We start from the raw sequence: 19,411 nt of genomic DNA on the forward strand, positions 1-19,411 counted from the left end.
ATGGTAATTATTACTTTTTATTAATTTAGAGCATTTGAAGTATAAAAATAAAGGCTTTTGACATACTGTATATACATACACAGCCTTCACTTGTACATCCTTTCCAACGTGTTCTTTAATTTATATTTCAGCCCAATACTTAATAAGAGGGTCACTAAAAGTAGGACAAAACAAGAGAAGTAAGAATGTGTCTGTTGTCCAACTGCATTCTATCCTTGCAGGTGATTCTATCTCTTGCATCCTGTGAGAGAGAGCACTGCCTCCATAGAGGCCATGAAATTGAACCTTTAACCTCTCCAAGTGGATGGGATGGAAAAAGATCTCTGAAGAGTGCATTTGCCAGGTTAAAAACACTTTTACCCCCTAAGAAACAGAGGAAAAAAGTCAATGTTAACCAATAATAATAATGTTTTTAAAAATCGAACAAACTCATCTCCCCTCCCACTTTCCTTGTCTCATTTTTAAAAGTAGTTTTAAATCACAGTGTGCTTTGAATAGCAAATTGTATTGGGGCTTTCTCTTATCTTTTAAAATTTACTCCATGTGAGTTCACCATTGCTAAGAAAAGGCCTCCGGGGGGAAAAAGAAAAGGAAAACTTTTATAGTATTAATATTAGATTTTTAAAGATACAAGAATCAGAAAAAAATATAAATAGCATATTAACAAGAGACTTCTTAATTTAGATAAGGAAAATAACAGTTGTATTTCCATACAAATCATTGATATTTTTTAACGACTCCTAATAGCCTCCTAAAAATATCTGATAAGGAATAATTCTGTACCTTGTGTCAGTTTTTCTGCATGGCAGGAGCGTCCTTGTACCGTATGGTTTTAAAGTTTCCACCAAATATCGGAATGGTATTTTATTCCATTTGGTTTATAGTTCTATTTTCTCACCAGACTGGGAACTCCAGATGTCAATAGGAGTTTTACAAGATCAAAGGAAGACTATGGCCCTGAGAGTTCATCTGCTCCTTCTGCTTATTCTTCTCCTGAAGTTATAATCCTCTGTTTGTAGCACTGAATTTCGGTTGCTTTAGAAATAAATGCAGTTCAAAGCTCTTTACAAGATATCTGCTGCTTGAAAAAAGCAATTCCTCGAACATAACTTGTGTGTCAGAAATCTGCTTACTGTTTATATCATAGTGATTTGAAAACCTGGCTAATCTAGCCATCTGAGTTTTAAATGAGGCCATGAAACCAATGTGACAGAAGTGGATTGCCCCGTGGGCTGTGCACAGCCCAGACAGGAAGAAATCAAAACCACCTAACATCCATATCTAGTGATGGGCCCTGTTCGTTATTGCACAGAATCAACACCAAAAAAAAAGCCCCACAATATATTAATTTTCCAACAGATGAATTGTACCAACGTTTTAAAAACGTATTTTCAAGCCTATATTGCCAAGCAGGAAGAACTTTCTAAACAGAAGAGATTAAAACTGTAGATTTTTTCCCAAGAAAATCAGTTGTTTTAAAATATGAAACATAATCACAAATCACATGCTCTCTCTCACACACACACATATACCCCCTCAGTTCTATTATTAACATTAAAGTGAAACGATTGGTTTCAAAAGATCCATCAGTTAAACCATGTCCTGTAGCTCCAGAAATGAATAAAGGGAATTTTTAAAAATTAAATAGCATCTGTATTTCTAAAACCATCACCAGTTTACCTACACGAGACACATGCTTCTGTACAACAATGTAAACTTCACAGCAAGCCATTTTTACATTCATTAGAGCAGAATTTTCCATTTTCTTTAAATTACAATGTAATTTTGGGTTGCGATTGCTGAACACACAGGTAAGCCAACAATAACAGTACAATTTAGTTTCACAGTGGTTTTCTTTAACATAAAGTTCATTTTAAGTGTCTTTGCGAAGCATTTCACATTGAACTTAAGTTTCTAAGTGACTTCCTTTAGAGCCTCATTCAGATATTTCCACCCTCCTGTCTTTATATGCTTGGCATGTGTGTTGTTTGGGATACAAAATGGGAGACTGGCTTGTTTTATCTGTGTTTTTGAGTCCTCTGTTGTAGAAAGAAAATGTCCTTCATGAGATGTCAAAGCCTTCACTGCACACACAAAATCTGGGGCGAGTCCAGGCCCAGGAGCCTGAGCAGCCCACCACCAAACGGAGACAAAGCTGTTGCCGGAAAGTCACCTTTGCAAAAAGAAACGGAAAAAAAAAGAGAAGCGGGGGGAGTAGGGAGGGGGTTATCCCATGGAATGAAAACACAAATGCACCATCCAGAGTCCGTATTTACAAACTAATAGAAAATATAAACATTATTGTATTTGGAACCAAGTCAAAACACCAGAGGAGCTAAACTCAGATATTGCTTAAGTTATACATGTATTTTCCAACAAAATAGGTCATCTGTTAAAAATAAAGGATCACTCAAGTCAATTATTGATTGGTTTCCTAATGATGAATTAAGGCTTATTTTATTACCTTATTTGATTAGAGGGTGTAGCATAACTTTTTCTATATGTATTTTCTTTTATTGATTTTGCAGAATCTCAACAATTGCACGTCTCAGAAGTTCAGGTTGATTTAGAATAAATATACACATGTGGTTTTACCAAAGACTAGTTTGAAAAGTTCCTTAAGCCCTTTGAGGGGTGCAGGTTTCTACGTTAAAAACAGTGCGTGGGCAACACGAACGTCTCATTCAATCCTGAACATCGCTTCTGTTTTTTAAATCCTAAAGTCATGTCAGGTTTTCTGTGAGAGAGAAGTTATGGCGAGAAATATTTAAGTGTCATCAGCACAAAGGAGGTGAGTCCATAAAGCCAGCTTTCCGGCAAAAGGATTGGAGGGTAGAGGGGTGGGATCCGAGACCAGGGAAGAGGGGGAGGGTGTGTTGAGAGGGAGATTCCTCGGGCGAAGCTGCTGCAGACGGCGAAGCTGCTGCAGACAGAATCTCCCATCAGAGCGCGGAAGCTGTGACAGAGTGGCTACCTTCTCGGGCTGCCTGCATTCCCTTGAACGCCAGCGACGCGGGAATGTCACAGTTGTGGGGGGAAAGTGGGGTGCCACTGGCATGTTGCCACCCATGTCCAGCAACATAACCAGAAGGAGCAGCGCTGTAGGTCATGTAGGGCGACACTTGGGCCGGGGTAGGATAAGGAGCCATGCTGGATGCTGACACAAAACTGCTTACAGCTGGGAGACCGTTTGGTGCCTAAAAGGAGTCGGAAAAGAGAAGAGGTGAAAATAATCACATTAGAGTGGCTGACATTTCACCAGTTCTTAGAAAAACACAGCATGTTAGTTCTGAGTAGTAACTGACAATATTCTGACTCTACCTTCTAATTTCTTTTTTTTAGATTTGACTCTGTTTATATTCTAAATGCATTCAGTCTTGCTACTTAAATGTATTTTTTCCACAAAGATTTTGAGGAGGCTAAAACCAGAAAATCCACAGTATTTGCTTTTGCTACTTGGAATTATAGGAAGGAAACACAAGGTGAGGAAAGAATTAATTGTGATTAAGTACTCTTAGAATCCGTTCAGCTCTGTCTTTGTTGCTTTCCCCCACACTCCAGCTTTGTTTGGCTCTTTTGTTGAGATCTTTGTGAAGGGCCTGGTTGGTGTACTTTCATTTCCAGTAAAGAAGGGCAGAGTGTGGGCTGTCATTTTAGAAACTCAAAATGAGCATGACCTTTGTTGAATAAAACACGGCCATATTTTAAATCATCATGTTGAAAATGCCTGTTGGACAAAGGACATGCAAAGATCAGGCAGTTTGTCTATAAGGGTTTTTTAATGAAGATGAGGGGGGTATTTTTTCCAGAGTTATTTTATTAAAAAGGAAACTATCAGAATATGAAAGGATTATATATGCATGGTTTTGAAATTGGAAAATTTGCTTGCAAAAGTTTTACGGCTCTGTGATCTGAAGTTTTAGAAGCCACGTGGATAAATCTCTTGAAATGAATTTAAATGTAAAATCTTAGTTTGCAAACAAAACACAGCAACTCTGGCAGGCAAGTCTGCCTAGAAACCCTGGCATGCAATAAATTATTGTTGGTATCGTTACTATTAACAACACCAAAAACACCCTGATTTCTAATCCTGATTCTGGCATGAATACTCAGCACCCTTCTTCGAATAACTTAATTTTCCCCCTTCAATTTCTACATTGTTTAGAAATAAGGAAAATGTTATTTCCTGGTGGTGATCTGAATAAATAAATATATCACCATATTTCCTAATGAAAATATAATGTAAATAATAGAAATATAATTCATAAAACAAATCAATCCTTAGAGCTAAGAAAAGCAGACATATGTTTGATTCTATTTCCAATTCAATAGCAACATAGAAATTGTTTTCCACTGTAATTCATTTGGTTATTATTTTCACTTCCATGTCTATGAGAATGCAACAGTGGGGGTCTCAAAAATTATTTTCTCAATGTAGAATAATGCATGGAGTAAAATATACACATGGATGTGATTTAACACTGCTTGTGAATTTCTGTCAAAATGAGAATAAAAGTAGAGGAGTTAACTTTATGTGAGTGAGTGAGTTAAGTTGCTCAGTCATGTCCGACTCTTTGCGACCCCGTGGACTGTAGCCTACCAGGCTTCTCCGTCCATGGGGTTCTCCAGGCAAGAATACTGGAGTGGGGTGCCATTGCCTTCTCCAGGGGATCTTCCTGACCCAGGGATCGAACCTGGGTCTCCCGCATTGGAGGCAGACGCTTTAACCTCTTAGCCACCAGGGAAGCCCTCTGAGCCACCATAAAGCCTAACTTTATGTAGTTGGTTCTATAAGAACACATACCTCGTGTTCTCTTTTCTTGTCAGAGTGCTTGTTCTTTGAAAAATGGGGAAGAAGAAAGGAAACTGAGGTTTCCTGAATCTGTCCTATGTCTCAGGCACTAAGAAATACCCAACATATTTTATCAAATAATTAGAACTGATAAACTGTATCTCATTTTAACCTACTGAGTTTATAATAATTACAAGATAATTTACAATGAGTAATACTCTATGTTTAATTGCAACTAAAATGTGTTACAAAGGACAATGTTCTGATTTTTAAGAAAGAAACCACTGCACATCATTGTTGAATATAAATGAAATCTTATCCTCTTTATACAAGAGAATATAGATTAAGGAGGTTAGCCATTTACCTTAGGTCAATCAATCAGCAAGTCCATGGCCATGTGTTAAAAGAAGTTATCACCCCTTCTGATACAGGATTCTCTGCAGCAAATCATACTGTTTCTCCGGGACAATTAAAAGATACGATTTCATTTCAAACTAGGGCATCTTTTCTGGTAAAAGATTCTTTCCTCTTCTAGAACCTGACACTCAGTCTTAGGCCCTAATTCTGTTTCTTAACTTCTTAAAAAAACCCTCTTTTTCCTGCTTTCTGAGAATGGCTCATTAGAAAATGGCTCAAAGGAGAAACACTTTAAGGCTCTCTCAGCAAATGAGTATGAAGATCAAGAACTGGCAACCTGCAGAAGAAATTTAACATTGCACAGAGATTATATTTCTGATATTATCTAGAATCTTCCCAATAACCTAAAAGAAATTAGTTTGGAAAGGAATTGCTCCAGCTCAATTATGGAAAGGTGTCTGCATCTTTATCTGGTCTCTTCTATTCTAGCATTAATTTTTTATACACCAAGAATCATAAAATAAGAATGTTAAGACTAAAGTGTTACGGTTAAAATTACTTTAAAACTAATGAAAACTTTTGCTCAACATTTGACCAATACATGGGTTAGATATGTAGTATTATACAGAAACAACATATTATTTAGCAACACAGCAGAAAAAAATGTATTGGTGAATTCTGTTTTTCATCACAGCTAAATTTTTCCTACTCATTCTTTTTTCTTTATATATTTTTTCTATCATGCAACTTTACAGATCTCTGTGAAACTTGCTTTATCATATTCCCCTTTTCCCTTTCCTTTCCTTACATCCTTGCTGCTAGAACCATTGCTCACTGATGTTACCCCTTTATAGGGGGCGCTTCAGCTCCTCAAATGTAATGTCTACAATCCCTGACGTGGGTCCACTTCTTTTTACCCAGAGATGTTCTCCTAAGAAGCCAGGCTGGAGTGGACTCTCGTTTTAGATAATGCTCCTAGGATTTGTGGGAAGTCAAAACATTGGATTTAAGCTCACGCTACCATCAGGTGCCTTTTTTATTCCATAACTACATTTGTTCATCAACTGTAAAAAAAAAAAAAAAACACTAATAATTCTTTCCAGATTTGTCCATTTTCTATTAAGGCACCAAATTTATTTTTTATGTTAAATATTTCAAAGTTCTCTAAAATCTGCAATATTTTTAGAGTCATTTTAGTGATGCAGGCCCAGCTATACTGCAGAAAGGAAGGTTGGGAAGGGAACCTCGGAGAGGTTTGACCTCCTCATCATTAGAAGGAAGCAAGGGAAGGCTCAAGAATTTGCTTTAAAAAAAACAAATCTTTAAACAGTATAGAAATAGTGCTTAGCTTTCACTCAGGTTAAATTATAACCTAGATCTGGGGTGGAAAAGTTTTGTCTTAATTTCCCTTTTTACTTTTAAAGTTCATATTTAAAAATTTCTTTTAAACGGCATAATCAAGATGAGAGAACAAATATGCTTTAAATAAAATGTACCTGCCACCGTCACCATTCATTCTAGTGACCCAATAAACACATCAATTTTCTCACTATTAATTTTGAAACATGACATTAGTAAAAGATATAAATCTCTACCAGGCAAAGTAATTGTTATTTATGAAGCAATAATTGAAAGAGTAAAATTTTCCACCATAAAGGAAAACAACTACAGGTAGCATTGATGTTTGTTTATTCTTTCCAGTAAAAGAGTACATGACTTAAACTTCCCAAATCTGTTTAATGTTTTCAGTGAAGGGCATGTAATTAATCTGAAAAGCTAGTTAGGCTGAGTAGAGACTACCAAATGTACACCATAAATATCATGGGAGCAAACATGCTAAATTACTCTATTTAATTGGATTGTAAATATGATTTATAAATCGACCAACATATGGAATCCCCAGGGAAGAGTAAACAAATTTTCCAAATGAAACCCCAGCAATGGGCATATAATGGAAATCTCATTTCTGAAAATGACTTTACCTAAAGATTCCATAAATAAGACCCCAATCCATCAACCCCCTTTTCATGTGGATCATGTGGATCTTCCATGGAAGCCACGAGAATCCTTTCCTCTAAAGAACTGTACAAGGGTCTTCCCTAAGGCAAACTATCTTCAACCTAATTTTGAGAATGAGATTTACTAATACAAAGTAAAACAGACCAAATTGTATACCCTGGAAAAAGTAAGTTCCTTGTTTTGTTGAATGTTTCCAGAAAAAGACAGATTTTATCCCACTGACATTAAACAAGAGTCCAGGAAAAAAATACGTTAATATGCAATGTAGTCTAGTTACGGTTATCACAAGAGTGAATCAAAGTATGACTTTTCATTGCGTTCTAAAATGTTACACAGATTTGCCAGTTTTTAAAAATATTTTCAAATAGCTATGTTGAGAAGCTGTATTGGCAGAGAGTTAGACTATAAACAGTCTGAGGACAGGGTCTTGCCTTTAATCATCTCACATCCCCACAAAATGGGACACATTATAGGTGTTTCATAATCACTTGTATACTTAAGTTAGTGCAGCCTTTTGAAAGCAAAAGATGTGATGCTCTTGCTTTTTAAAAACAAGAAAAAACAAAACAAACAAAAAAACTGGACACCCTTTACCACAGAATAAGCATTACATTTTAAGTAAGCAAAATGAGTAAAGCTGTTGAAAAGGTAAATAAAAGTTGTAACCTAGCTCTTTCATTATTTAATTTATGGTCATTGCATGTATCCCCCTCCCCCCACCACTGCCCCCAGAGAAAGGGGAAATGCATTAGTTTGCAAACACTCATGACCATGAAAAAAACTGGTATGACAACTGTCTGGCAACTAGAGGTTATAGACAATTCCTCAAACTCTGGGAGTTGTCTACTCAACGTTTTCTTTCTTGAAGAAAATGCAAATAGTAGTGCCAAGTCTTCAATCCACAATCTTTCATCCACTCATCAGCCCTACCTGGTCCTTCTCTTATGATAAAACGAGTTTACCCTGGCTTTATAATAAAGTATGTTCAGCCACACACAGCTGTGCTTCACCTAGAATTTCCACCTAGGTATCATAAGCCAGAAAAAGCTTCAGATCTGAAAATAAACAAGATTCTCTTTTTGTGTGTGTGTGAAGTCATTTTTCTGGCTGCTATTCTACCCTTCTTAATTCATTATGCAGTAACCTAGTAAAATAAATCTGACAAAATGAAATGACAGTTGTAAATATGATTTCAACATCCATCCAAAAGGATCTTAATTATATTTAGTTATCACATTGCATATCTAATTGTATCTAGGTAATGGAAAGCTGCTATTTTAAATGTTTTTATAAATTTTATGTTTCCAAAATGTTATTAAAATTGATGTAGCCTTGAAAAAAATTTAAATAGCTTTTTTTGGTATTTCAGATGACATGTTTTACCAATACATAATTACTAATTTTAAAACACAGTTAAAAACTAGCCAGATCAAAGAATATTTTTCATAGTAGATAATATGAATTTCAAAGACTATTAACATTTGTCTGAAATTGATTCTCTATAAAATTATAAATTATTTAGCACAAAATAACTTTATTTAATATGAAGAAAAATCCAGGGCAACTTCATTTATATTTTCACAAGAACAGTATGTCTACAAGGACAGTCTGTTAAATAATGCACTAGAAAATTATACTCAGGAAATACTATATTTTAAATATAATGTACAAATGAATGTTTCATAAGAATTTCAGATTAATTTATGTCTCCAAATTAAACTCTTTTCACATCTCATTTAACTCTGAACTTTTTCTTATGTTCAAGTATTTATAGACTATTCTCCATTCCTGATATCTCAATTTGTAGCTAATTTTATATTAAACTTGCTGAGTTGATTTCACTACCCCAAAATAAAGATACTCAAAGCTTATAAATCCACCATTCAGATTACTTGAATCAGAGTACCAGATATTCTTTTTTTTTTTTTCTTGAGAAAGTGTGCCTAATAATACAAAGAAAATTTCAACACCTGTACAACTGCTTATGAACTCTTTAAAAAGAATGAGGCAGTAATTCACTAAGTACCATATAAAAGGGTAGATATATTCCAACCTCATGTTTCTCTATATGTTTTGTTTGTTGTTGGGTTTTTTTGCCATGCAGTTGCATTCAAGAGAGTTTTATATTTTCAACAGAAAGGAACCAGCCATTAGGACCCAAAGAAACATTATTGTCATTGAGAGTTAGATGAGATTAAAGAGTTCTAGCCCAACATTAAATGTAGGTGAAAAAAGTAAAAATAAATATCCTTTTTCTTCTATCCTCAAAGATAGACAATAAGGATTTCTGAATGGCACTATAAAATATCAATTGCAGTATAACAGTAATGTGTACAACAAGTTTGAATATTCTACTGTTTTAAAAAAAAGATAGATGTGTGCATAAGGTTCTAATTACTAGCAATCGGGCAACTTTCTTTGCAGTTTAAGCTGAAAACAGAAACTCTAGATTACAGTAATCAATAAAACCTATGATCAATTGTTGGTAATTTTACAGGTATATTCTGACAAAGGATTATGCTCTAAGTCCTATGATCCTGAACTCTCAATTTCCTCCTGTATTAACTAAAATGAAACTGAGAGCATATAATAGCACGCTATTTAATAACAACCATAAATACCATAAAAGTATTATGGGCAAAAATCTTGAGAATTTTTTTTTTGTCAAAGACTTTCCATTTTTGTTCATAACACAGAGAAAAGTGTTACCCAAGTTTATACTAGGATTGTAGAAACATACATATGCTGATAACATTTTGAAAAATAACCTTAAAAAATAAAATTACCCTTCAAATATTTGTAGGAGAAATGCATATACATATATGGACTACACACACACACAACACACCTTACATTTCCAAGTTTGTTGATGAGCAAATTTTAATGTATAACTTTACCCTCAAGGAAATTAATGTCTAAACTCCAAAACTGCTCACAAAATGATACATTCTAAGTATATGTGTCTACTTAGCACACCTTCAGCATTAAGCACTATTTTGATAGTTAGAGTAGCTGCTGACTTAATTATGCATGGAAATTTTTTCAAGTTTTGAAATTTTACATCATTTATATTATCTTACAACATGGCAATGCAGAAGGTTAGCAGATTGCCATTAAGAACTTTCCAAATGAAAGTTTGATACAAATGTCTTTTTCTTCAAAAAATTTTAATTTTTTCTCAAGCATTTAGAACAATACTTATTGGCCACTTGTTTAAATTACTCATTTTTATAAATCTGATAATTTAGTGATTTGATAGTCACGGCATAAAATGTAATGGATTTTTAAGTTCAGAAAATACAAAGTAGATTACTTAACACTGTTCTATTTTTATTTTAAATTGATTGGTTTCATTTTGAAGTGTGTGTATTAACCATTTCTAAACAAGATTAAGCACTAGGTCTATAATTCAAGGGAGTAAAAATAAAAGTAACCCTAAAGATTCTTGGATTATGACACTGCTTTATTTATTAACTAGGTTCATCAACTCTATGTGGGAGACTTTTTTTTTCAGCTCTGTACTTCACAATGTTATTTCAGGAAATGATGACCTAATAAACATTACTGAGCACCTAGTAAATGCTTACTACTCTATATGCTAGGTGCTTTATAGATACTCTATTGTTTCTAACAAAATACCTTGACACTTTGACTATGTACTCCCTGATCAAAGTAAATTGTGACAAAATAAAAAACTGCTTGATTTTAAGTCAATCTCTAAGTGCCATTTCTATCCATAGGCAATATTTAATGAAGACTTACTATGTGCCCCATGGTTGTATTATCACATTGAAATTTCACACTGCTTGAGGTTGGGCCTATTATTTCCCTGTTTCATAAATGAAAAAACAGAGACTCTAAAAGGTTAAATAACTTGCTTAAGTGGCAGTGGTGCCACTGAACATAAAGCCTCTTCTGTACTACCTGCTTTTTTGCAGAAGGTAGTGACAAACTTTCTTATAATTTCTTGTTCGCGTGCTTTGCAAATAGAGATTCAGGAAAGGGACCCTCCTTCCTTGCTGCTATTTTCTGTGATATTTGTCATGGGAGAGCTACTAATATATACGGGATTCTGTTTTAACAAAATAAAGGAGGGAAGAGAAAGTGGAAATGGTGTTTGTTAGAGAAAATAAAGACTAGGATTTTTTTTCCCCAAGTGAATAAAAGTTACAAGTTTCACTGAGCGGTAAAAACTGATTTTTACAGATATGAAAACATTGAAAGTTTTAAGATTTCAAAATAATAAAACGAAAACTGGGTATTTTGAAGCTCTGGAATAGGAGTTTGGCCTGAATAAATTTGCAAACCTACATTAGGTCTGTTCAAAGAAGGTCCGGCTTTGTTGTTTGGTTTTTTGAGAGCTTTGAACTCCTGACTCCACCGTGGTGATGAATTTAGACTCAAAACTCTGGGGCTTTTGTTGTTATGGTTGTTTAGCTTTTCTCAAGGAAAAGAAAAAAAACAACAACACGGGGTGTTTTAAGTTTTCTTTTGGAGAGTCGAGGGAGGGACAGAGGGAAAGAAAAATTAAACGGTCGACAGCCAGTCCGTATAATTTGAGGTTTTCTCACTAACCTCCCTGGGGAGATGACGACGTGACCTCTAATCGGGGCGCGGGAACTGTCTGAAGTTTCTCTGGCTGCCCTCTACTCGCCGTCGCGGGACCCGCCACACGCGCCTGTGCCCCGGGAGCCGCGGGCCGTCCGTGCGGGAGGAGCCGCGGCGCCGCGCCCTCGGGCGTACAGGCCGCTCGCCGCGCGCGCAGCTGGGAACCCACGGCCGCTCGCCTGGCCCCTCGGAGACGCCGTCCCAGGTGAATGTAGCCCCGACTCGAGCCGCGGAGAGGGCTGGGGCGCAAGCCCTTTGGCCAACAGGCCCCGAGGCGCTTCCAGGGCCGCCGCCCCGGGCCTCCAGCCTCACCCCGCCCTCGCGCGTCTGGGCGTTGTCCCGCCCCCGCCGCCCTGGCCTGGGGCTCGTGGCTGTCACGGGGAGGCGGCCAGGGCTTCTCCTCGGTCGAGGCTCCGAGAGGGGCCCGGGCCTCCGTCGCCCAAACCCCCGCGGCCCACCAGGCGGGGCCCCCGCCTCCTCACCTGCGCGTACTTGGCTTCCTGCTCCAAGGCCCCCTTCTCCAGCCCGTTGACCGCGTGCGGGGCGGCGGCGGGGAAGTTGCTGCGGCCCAGGCTGCTCCAGTCCTCCACCTTGGGGCTGTGGTAGGGGGAGCTGTCGCTCACTCCTGAGGGGAGGAGGAGAGGCCGTCAGGCTGTAGGGCTGACCGCGCGCCCCCTCCTGAGACCCGCTCGGAACCGCGACCCGCGAGCGCCAGGGCCGCGACCTCGGTCGGCCCCCTGCCCTCCGCCTCCCAGAGGCGCGGGGCCCGCCTCTCCGGCCGGCAGCCCAGGGCCCGGCCCAGGTGACGCCTCGGAGTAGGCCTCTCCCCGCTCTCTGCCCCACGCCCGCGGGAAGACATTTTTTCCCCCCCAACGGCCTTTGATTACCTCCTCCCGTCCTCGCTCCCCTGGAAAACGAGTGGAGGGAATCTGAAAATTTCCCCCCGAATTTTCTCAAATCGGGAAAAGAACGTGTGAAACTGGCCGCGCTCTTCTCCCCGGTCCTAACCCAGGGTCGACTGGGGGTTGACAAAAATCGGAGACTGGTGCGGGAGAAAGGGTCGTGCTGGCCTAACTATGCCTGTTCTGGCGTTCAGAAACGTCCAGAAAGTGCTCACTGTGCTGTGGGGATCTAGTACTTAAGTCAACAGATGGAACAAAAGACCTGTAAAGTCTTTTGCAAACAAATGACTAAAGGATGCCCACAATATACATGCAAAGCATAAGTGCATAGGTGTGCGCCTACCTTGTGTGTGACTACCCTTCGCGCTCTATCTCTACACATTAAATACTGAGGTTATGTGCATATGACTCAAAAAAACAAATAGTACAATTACCACTGTAAGTACACCAGTGTCAGAGGTAAGGTCATAGGTTTACTTTTTCAATGAAACAAAAGGTTAGTAAAATTAAAGTGGAATTAAGTGTTTTGGAAAAGAGGTAAAGCTGTCAACTATCCTTTATTCTCTTTATAGAGACACAAAGAAAATTATATGATGTAAACCGATTACCACAATACCAAGAGCTGTGCATGTTGAATCATCGGCATCTTTAAGTGAGCAAGTACAATTTTAAAGAGAAGATATTTGAAAACTAGGAGCAGTTTGTCTTTGGGACCCATGGGTGGAGGACTGAAGTTTGACAAAGCTACTACTACTATCTTAAACACTTGCATCTGATACTGAGCTTCAAAGCAGGGCAGTCATTTTGAGGAAAGATCATTGGTAGAAATAATCATTTTATATTCACAGATTTGTCAGAAAACAGGTTGTTTAAAGCTGGCACCCAGAATCAACCATATGTAGAATGAAGAGTTGCTTCTCTCCATAATCTAATACTTTTCCGACTGACATTTGGTCTGATTGTAGGCTCCCTAGGGAAGAAAGGTTTTCTTTTCAACTCTGTCAGTCTTTTTTCACTATGCCTCCCCCTCGCCAAAGAATTAAGATTGTATTCCAATTTGCACCAGGAAATAGTATTTTGGCCCAGAACTGCCAGTCTTTCCTTGCCTTCCCAGACAAAAGGCAATCGGTGGGCACAAGCCTGAAGTTATCTTAAGAAATTGAGATCCCCCTGCGCGCCCCCATTTCTGCTGATCTCACACTTTCCCATGAACAGGGGCTTCCTTTAAATGTCAGTGAGGTCAGTTTATCCTATAAATCAAGGGCAAACTCTCTCCAACTAAAGCTCCAGCCAGCTCCAAATAAGACAAAACTGGGCCCTTAGAAGGATCCTGTAAAGTCACAGTCAGAAAACAAGAAGATGAGAAATCAGGGCTATGGTTAATTATTTAAAAAGATAATTGTGCCAATGTGGTGGCAACTGAGAAAGGCAGGAAATAATTAAATGAACTATTTCCCCTTTTCCTATTTAATTTTTCCCCCCCGCTCTTTTTAAAGTTTTGGCTGAGAAATTAAGAAGGTAGGCTCTTTATCTCTGTATTATTTAAATTCTGCGTCTAGGGCATTTTTGACTTTGTTTTCTCCCTACTGAGAAAGAAGTTAACGCTGTTTTATGTTTTGTTTTATTCTGTTTTAACAACGCAGTAAAAGAAAACAAACTCGGGTCTCCTGCGGAAGCCCGACTAAGCATAACGGCGCGGGGAATCATCCTAAGCAGCAGAATAAGACATTCACAGCACGCAAGGTCAAGGGTGAGAAAGGAAAGGAACGGTGGGGTGGCACCACTGAAAACGTGCAGGGACGGGATGTCCACTAGAATTCCCTGGGACTGGCGGACCCTAAAGGGAAGCGGCAGGCGCGGGGAAAACGGCAAAGAACAGAAGAGAGGACAGCGTGGAATCGCCGTGCATTTTCCCTTCATTTTAGCGGTGATTGGCGCCACTTCCTAGGATATATATGTGCTAAAATCTGTTAAGGTAAAAAGTGTCCGGGGAGGAGGAGAGCGGGAGAAAGAGAGAAATAAAGCAGAAAATTCGTCCCAGAATGAGCAATGCTCTAACATGCAAGTTACTAGTAGTAACTTCGGGACCTCCGTTTCCGAGGAAAATGAAGTGAAGCATAAGAATGAAACCAATTAGGTGACATTTGAACTTCCTGCCTGAGCAAATTTGGTCTGATTGCCAGAATGCAAGAAGAATACTGCAATTTCTACAGAGTCCCCGACTCCCCAAACAAGCTGCCCGAAGCCGTGTCTGCAGCCGGCAGCTCCACGCCCGCTCGGGCCTCTCGGGCTGCTCCCCAAGTCCGGCCCCGGCCGCGCTCTCCAAGTGAGCGGGCTGGTCCGAGGCTGCCGCGGCGCGAGAGGCGGGGGAGGGTGGAAAATGCGAACCATGTGTTGGGGATGGGGGATGTTATGGGTCTGGTAGTTTGAGATGAGGCAGTAGACTGTGTGTGGCAAGGAAACGAAGGGCATGAATTTCACGTTAATGAGATCAGGACACCCCCTGGGAGGAGTCCTGACGTTTCCAAAGGAAAAAGTCTCAGGTGGTGGGGCAGACGCAGGCCCCTGGAGGCGCAGATGCGGTAACCCCAGAGAGGGTGAGGAGGGAAGCTCTGCACAATCCCATATCCGGCCCCCGTGCCCTTACCTTGGTCGGTGATGGAGCGAATGCCCAGGATGTCGGTGACGGAGTGCGAGGAGGGCCAGGTGCGCGGCATGGCCACTGAGCCGGGGATGGCGGGCACCCCCGGCGGCGTGGGCACCTTAGCGGCGGCCGCCGTGATGGGGCTGGGGTACGAGTAGATGTGGTTATAGGGTAGTGCCGGCTGAGGCGCCGGTTGGTGCTGCTTGTAGGAGTCGTAATGGCCCTGTTGGGCCAAGTTGCCGATCTTGTTGCGCAGTATGCGGCTGATGGAGCTCACCGAGGGCACGTTGTACTTGTCACACACGCCGTCCGCCAGCAGGCGGTCCCGTATCTCCCAGGCGAAGATGCCGGGGTCTCTCTGCTTGTAGGTCCGGATGTGCTTCACCACGGTGGGGGTGGTGACTCGAGGCTTGCTGCCCCCAATGGCTCCTGGCAAGATCGAGCCTGTCTCATTGTAGCGCGCCAGGATCTTGCTGACGCAGCCGTGCGAGACCCGTAGCTGGCGGCTGATGTCACACGGTCGGATGCCCAGTTGGGCCAGCTCCACTATGCGAAGCCGGATGGCGTTGGGCAGCGGCCTCCCGTTCACGAATACTCCTCCCAACTGGTTTACCTCCCCAAAGGCTGGCTCTGCAAAACGAACACACGGCGCGCGGGGACGCGCACCCACAGTTTGGGACAACCGCTTGCCACTCGGCCTCCGCGCGCGTCACGGGGCAAGGCGGAGGCACCCGCCTGGGACTAAGGACCCGGGCTTTCACCAAACCATACGGTCCCCGAGCCTTGAGGAACGGCCTCAAATCACCGCGGTTGAGTCAGACCCTCCTCCCTCATTACGGCAGTGCCTGCGGCCGATACAAGCAAATAAAGTGGTGAGACGCAGGGCCTCTCCGAGTGTTCAGAAGCCTCCAAAGCAAGCGAGGAAGTCGGTCTTGACGCCTACAAAGCGGCTCCTTCTCGCCCACTCGGCGCTAATGTCCTTGGGCCGCTCCCCCTTGATCCCCAGCGCCCCGCCTAGGGACCTGCGCAATTAGACAAAGTCTAGTCTTTTTTTTTTTTTTTTTTCTGGTTGGCTTTTTTACCCTGTGTACGCGAAACAAAATTTGGTCCGCCACCGGGGCGCGGGGCTTGTTGATGCCACCGCTCCCTAGTCTTGAAATCAAAAAAATGGCATCAACAGCAGCAACCCAGTAGCCAGCGTTCAGACTGAACTTCTGCGAGCCGCTGACCCTTAGCGTGTTCCTACAACTTGTAGGAACACGAGCAAAGTCAATAAGGAGAGTGTGAGCGCTCAGTGGTGCGCGCCCTCCCTCCCTCCCTCGCCCGCTCGCTCCCTCCCTCCTTTCCCGGCTCTGACAGCGTACCCCGCCGCCACTCACCCATTGCTCCGAGCAGTACACCAGCCGGGCCCCAGTTCCGCACTCCCAGAAAGAAACTCTTCGTGTGGCCTTAGTGGCCCGTCGTGCTGCTGCCCCGGGCCGCCGGTGCCTCCGCTTTTCCCCCGGAGGAGGCGGCGAGAGTGCAAAAGGAAGGAGTAAAAGGAAGTCTGTGCCCCGCTGAAAGAGGCTTGAGTTCTGCATTTCAATCTAAGCAGCAACGTGGGCTGGGCTGAGCGGGGCCGGGCGGCTCCGTCTATCACTCACTAGGGGCACGCCCCCAAAGAGGAGGGCCCGGAGGCAACCTGCGTGATGATTGGTTTGGCCCGTTGAGCGACAGCACAGTCCGGGAAAGTTCTTCCGCTGTCTCTCTCAATCTCGCTCTGCACCTGGGTGACTAAATACAATGAAAAGAGGTGTTTGACACCTTCCCAGGGGCAGCGCAAACAGCAAAATCAGGCTCTTAAAAATGCTGAATAAGCAAACGAAAGCTTTTGGTCTGAATACGAGAGACTCGAAGGGAGAAGGGGCCGAGAAGACTTCTTTGGGGGGAAGGCAGACATCTCAGAATTTAAGTTAAAACTCTAGGTGGGAGGTGAGCGGCATCGTCTTTATGGTGGCCATGGTGAGGATTCTTAGAATAGCCTGTCATGCAAGCTTCAAGAGGTTGTCAAGAGAGGATGTCTGTTACCAGCGGATCTTACAGCACTACACCCTACGCCGAGAGACCAGAGCGCAGGTGTGAGAAGGTAGGCCCGTCGGAGAGACGAGGAGAATAGGGGAGACCTAGCCAAAGGGTCGCAAAGAGTCGGACACGAAACTGAGCGACTAAACACGAGCAGGAGCCAGAGATGGAGGCCACTGTTACCTCCAGGTGGACACCGCTCTCCTCGCCTCGTGACTAACTCCCCACAACAGTCTCTAGAGATTTCATCCAGGAACGCGGGGTCAAACATTAGCCTAGGCTCCAAGCAGGAACGTAATTATACGCGACTACAGCGAGCGCATAGCCAACTTCAACCATTGACAGGCACGGGGCACTCACTCTGCGGAACCCAGTGCGCTGGAGAGCTCAGCCATGTTGCTGGTTGGCTGGCCCTTGGTGCCAACGACGTTCGCCGGTTTTCCCCCACCAGTGAATCACTGCAAAGGGCTTGTGTTTAAATATGAAACAGACTCGTTCCTAAGAACGTGAACACCGAACCTGCACGTGTATGTGATTCCCACATCTTCTCATTAGCTGCCAGAGGCCCTGCAGTTAAGCCCACCTTTCTAATTCACTTTAAGTCTAATGTAAAGTGTGCAGTAGTCTTTTTAGCGGTCAAAGTTATTCACATTTTGAGTATGGGTTATGGAGAATGCGAATTAAAATTAAAAGCAAGGCGGGAAGCATTTTTAATGAACCTGGGAGTTCGCCCTGCTTCAGGGTCGAGGCTATTGACACTGCCTCTTGACAGTCATAACGTTACCTCCTTCTGGTGCGCAAAAGTTTCAGTCCTGAGGGATGGGCTCTGGTTTACACGTAGGGAAGCTGACCGGGCCCCAGTCTAGGCCAGTAAGTGACAAGAGCCCAGGAAAACTCATGATCAGCTGTGCTTTTTGAAACGAGCAGTCATCTCCAGATCCTCACACTTCCATAGCAGGGGTGTATTCTAAGTTGAAATGTACAGGTATGAAGGATTTGAAAGATAAAGGAACAGTGAAGTCAAACATCCTTAATTCTTTACAACCAGCTTCTTGTGTGAAGTCCCACAACTAGACATACTTGAACTTGTCTGCCTTTGCGTTTGTTGTTTCTGTTTCAATTGTTTAAAATCTCCAAGTTTGACTTGACAGCGATTTCACCAGGGTCTGATCCCCCAATACCTGTTACATGGCATCTACATGTAATACAGGAATTCTACAACTCGGAGGGCCTTTGTGGATCCCAAATTTGAAAAGCAGCTGATTGCTGTTGGGGCAATTTGAGTCTGCGACATCTGAGGGGAGCATACGATTTTGCCTTAGGCTTGTGCGAAGGAATGAACGTGCTGGGCATCTTGATCCAGAGTTCCTCTGACCCCTCTTCCCTCTCACTAACACACACTGAGTAGCGACCCCTGCGCAGACTCTATGCCCTGTCCAGTGAGGGTTTCTCGGACTTTTCTGGGCTGTAATGTTGATAAAAGGTCGATCGCCTTCTAATTGGCCAAGATCCAGTGCCTCGGTGTGCTTCTTTACAGCTCTGTGAGGGCTTTAGCAGTTCTGCAGCACCAGCCTGGAGTGATCCAGAACTCGTATTGTTTTTTTGCTCTGGCTAGGAGGCCCTAACACACAACACCCTCTCGTTCGCCCCCAAATCCCTCAGTTTCCTCGTATTTCCCCGGACTCTCCAACCGATTTGGGCTTCCCTGGTGGCTCAGATGATGAAGAATCTGCTCACAATGCGACAGACCTGGGTTCGATCCCTGGGTCAGGAAGATCCCCTGGAGAATAAAATGGCAACCCACGACAGTATTCTTGCCTGGAGAATTCTCCGGACAGAGGAGCTTGGCGGGCTACAGTCCATGAAGTCGCAAAGAGTCGGAAACGACTGAGCGACTGACACACACGCCAACAGGTTTGCTGCTGCCTCTCCACTTCCACCTGTGGTCGCGCGCGGTCTCGGCCCTCTGCTCCGCGTCTCTTTCGGCCCAACAGGCCCTCTAACGCCGGCGAGTGCGGATCTTCGGCA

The 19,411-nt window shown here is 42.5% G+C and overlaps 1 protein-coding gene and 1 non-coding gene across 2 annotated transcripts; both read right to left on the reverse strand.

Moving 5' to 3' along the window:
- Nucleotide 1: 1 nt before the first annotated feature.
- Nucleotides 2-17,729, reverse strand: PAX9 (paired box 9). The gene is made up of 4 exons (XM_025271361.3): nt 16,702-17,729; nt 15,326-15,952; nt 12,259-12,401; nt 2-3,197 (listed from the first exon to the last, which is right to left on the reverse strand). The coding sequence occupies exons 1-4, from the start codon at nt 16,703-16,705 to the stop codon at nt 2,943-2,945; spliced, it is 1,029 nt and encodes a 342-aa protein (XP_025127146.1). The 5' UTR covers nt 16,706-17,729; the 3' UTR covers nt 2-2,942.
- On the reverse strand, nt 4,673-4,745 carry TRNAW-CCA. Its single transcript has one exon. It is a non-coding gene; the product is annotated as a tRNA-Trp (tRNA).
- Nucleotides 17,730-19,411: the final 1,682 nt, after the last annotated feature.

This window comes from Bubalus bubalis, chromosome 20 (genome assembly GCF_019923935.1).
Source record: "Bubalus bubalis isolate 160015118507 breed Murrah chromosome 20, NDDB_SH_1, whole genome shotgun sequence".
NCBI lineage: Eukaryota > Metazoa > Chordata > Mammalia > Artiodactyla > Bovidae > Bubalus > Bubalus bubalis.

Coding starts and splice junctions, on each gene's coding strand:
- PAX9 (XM_025271361.3), bottom strand. Junction 12,402..15,325: donor TCGCTCCATCACCGACCAAG/GTAAGGGCACGG, acceptor TCCTCCCCTCAG/GAGTGAGCGACAGCTCCCCC. Junction 3,198..12,258: donor AGGAAGCCAAGTACGCGCAG/GTGAGGAGGCGG, acceptor GACTCCTTTTAG/GCACCAAACGGTCTCCCAGC.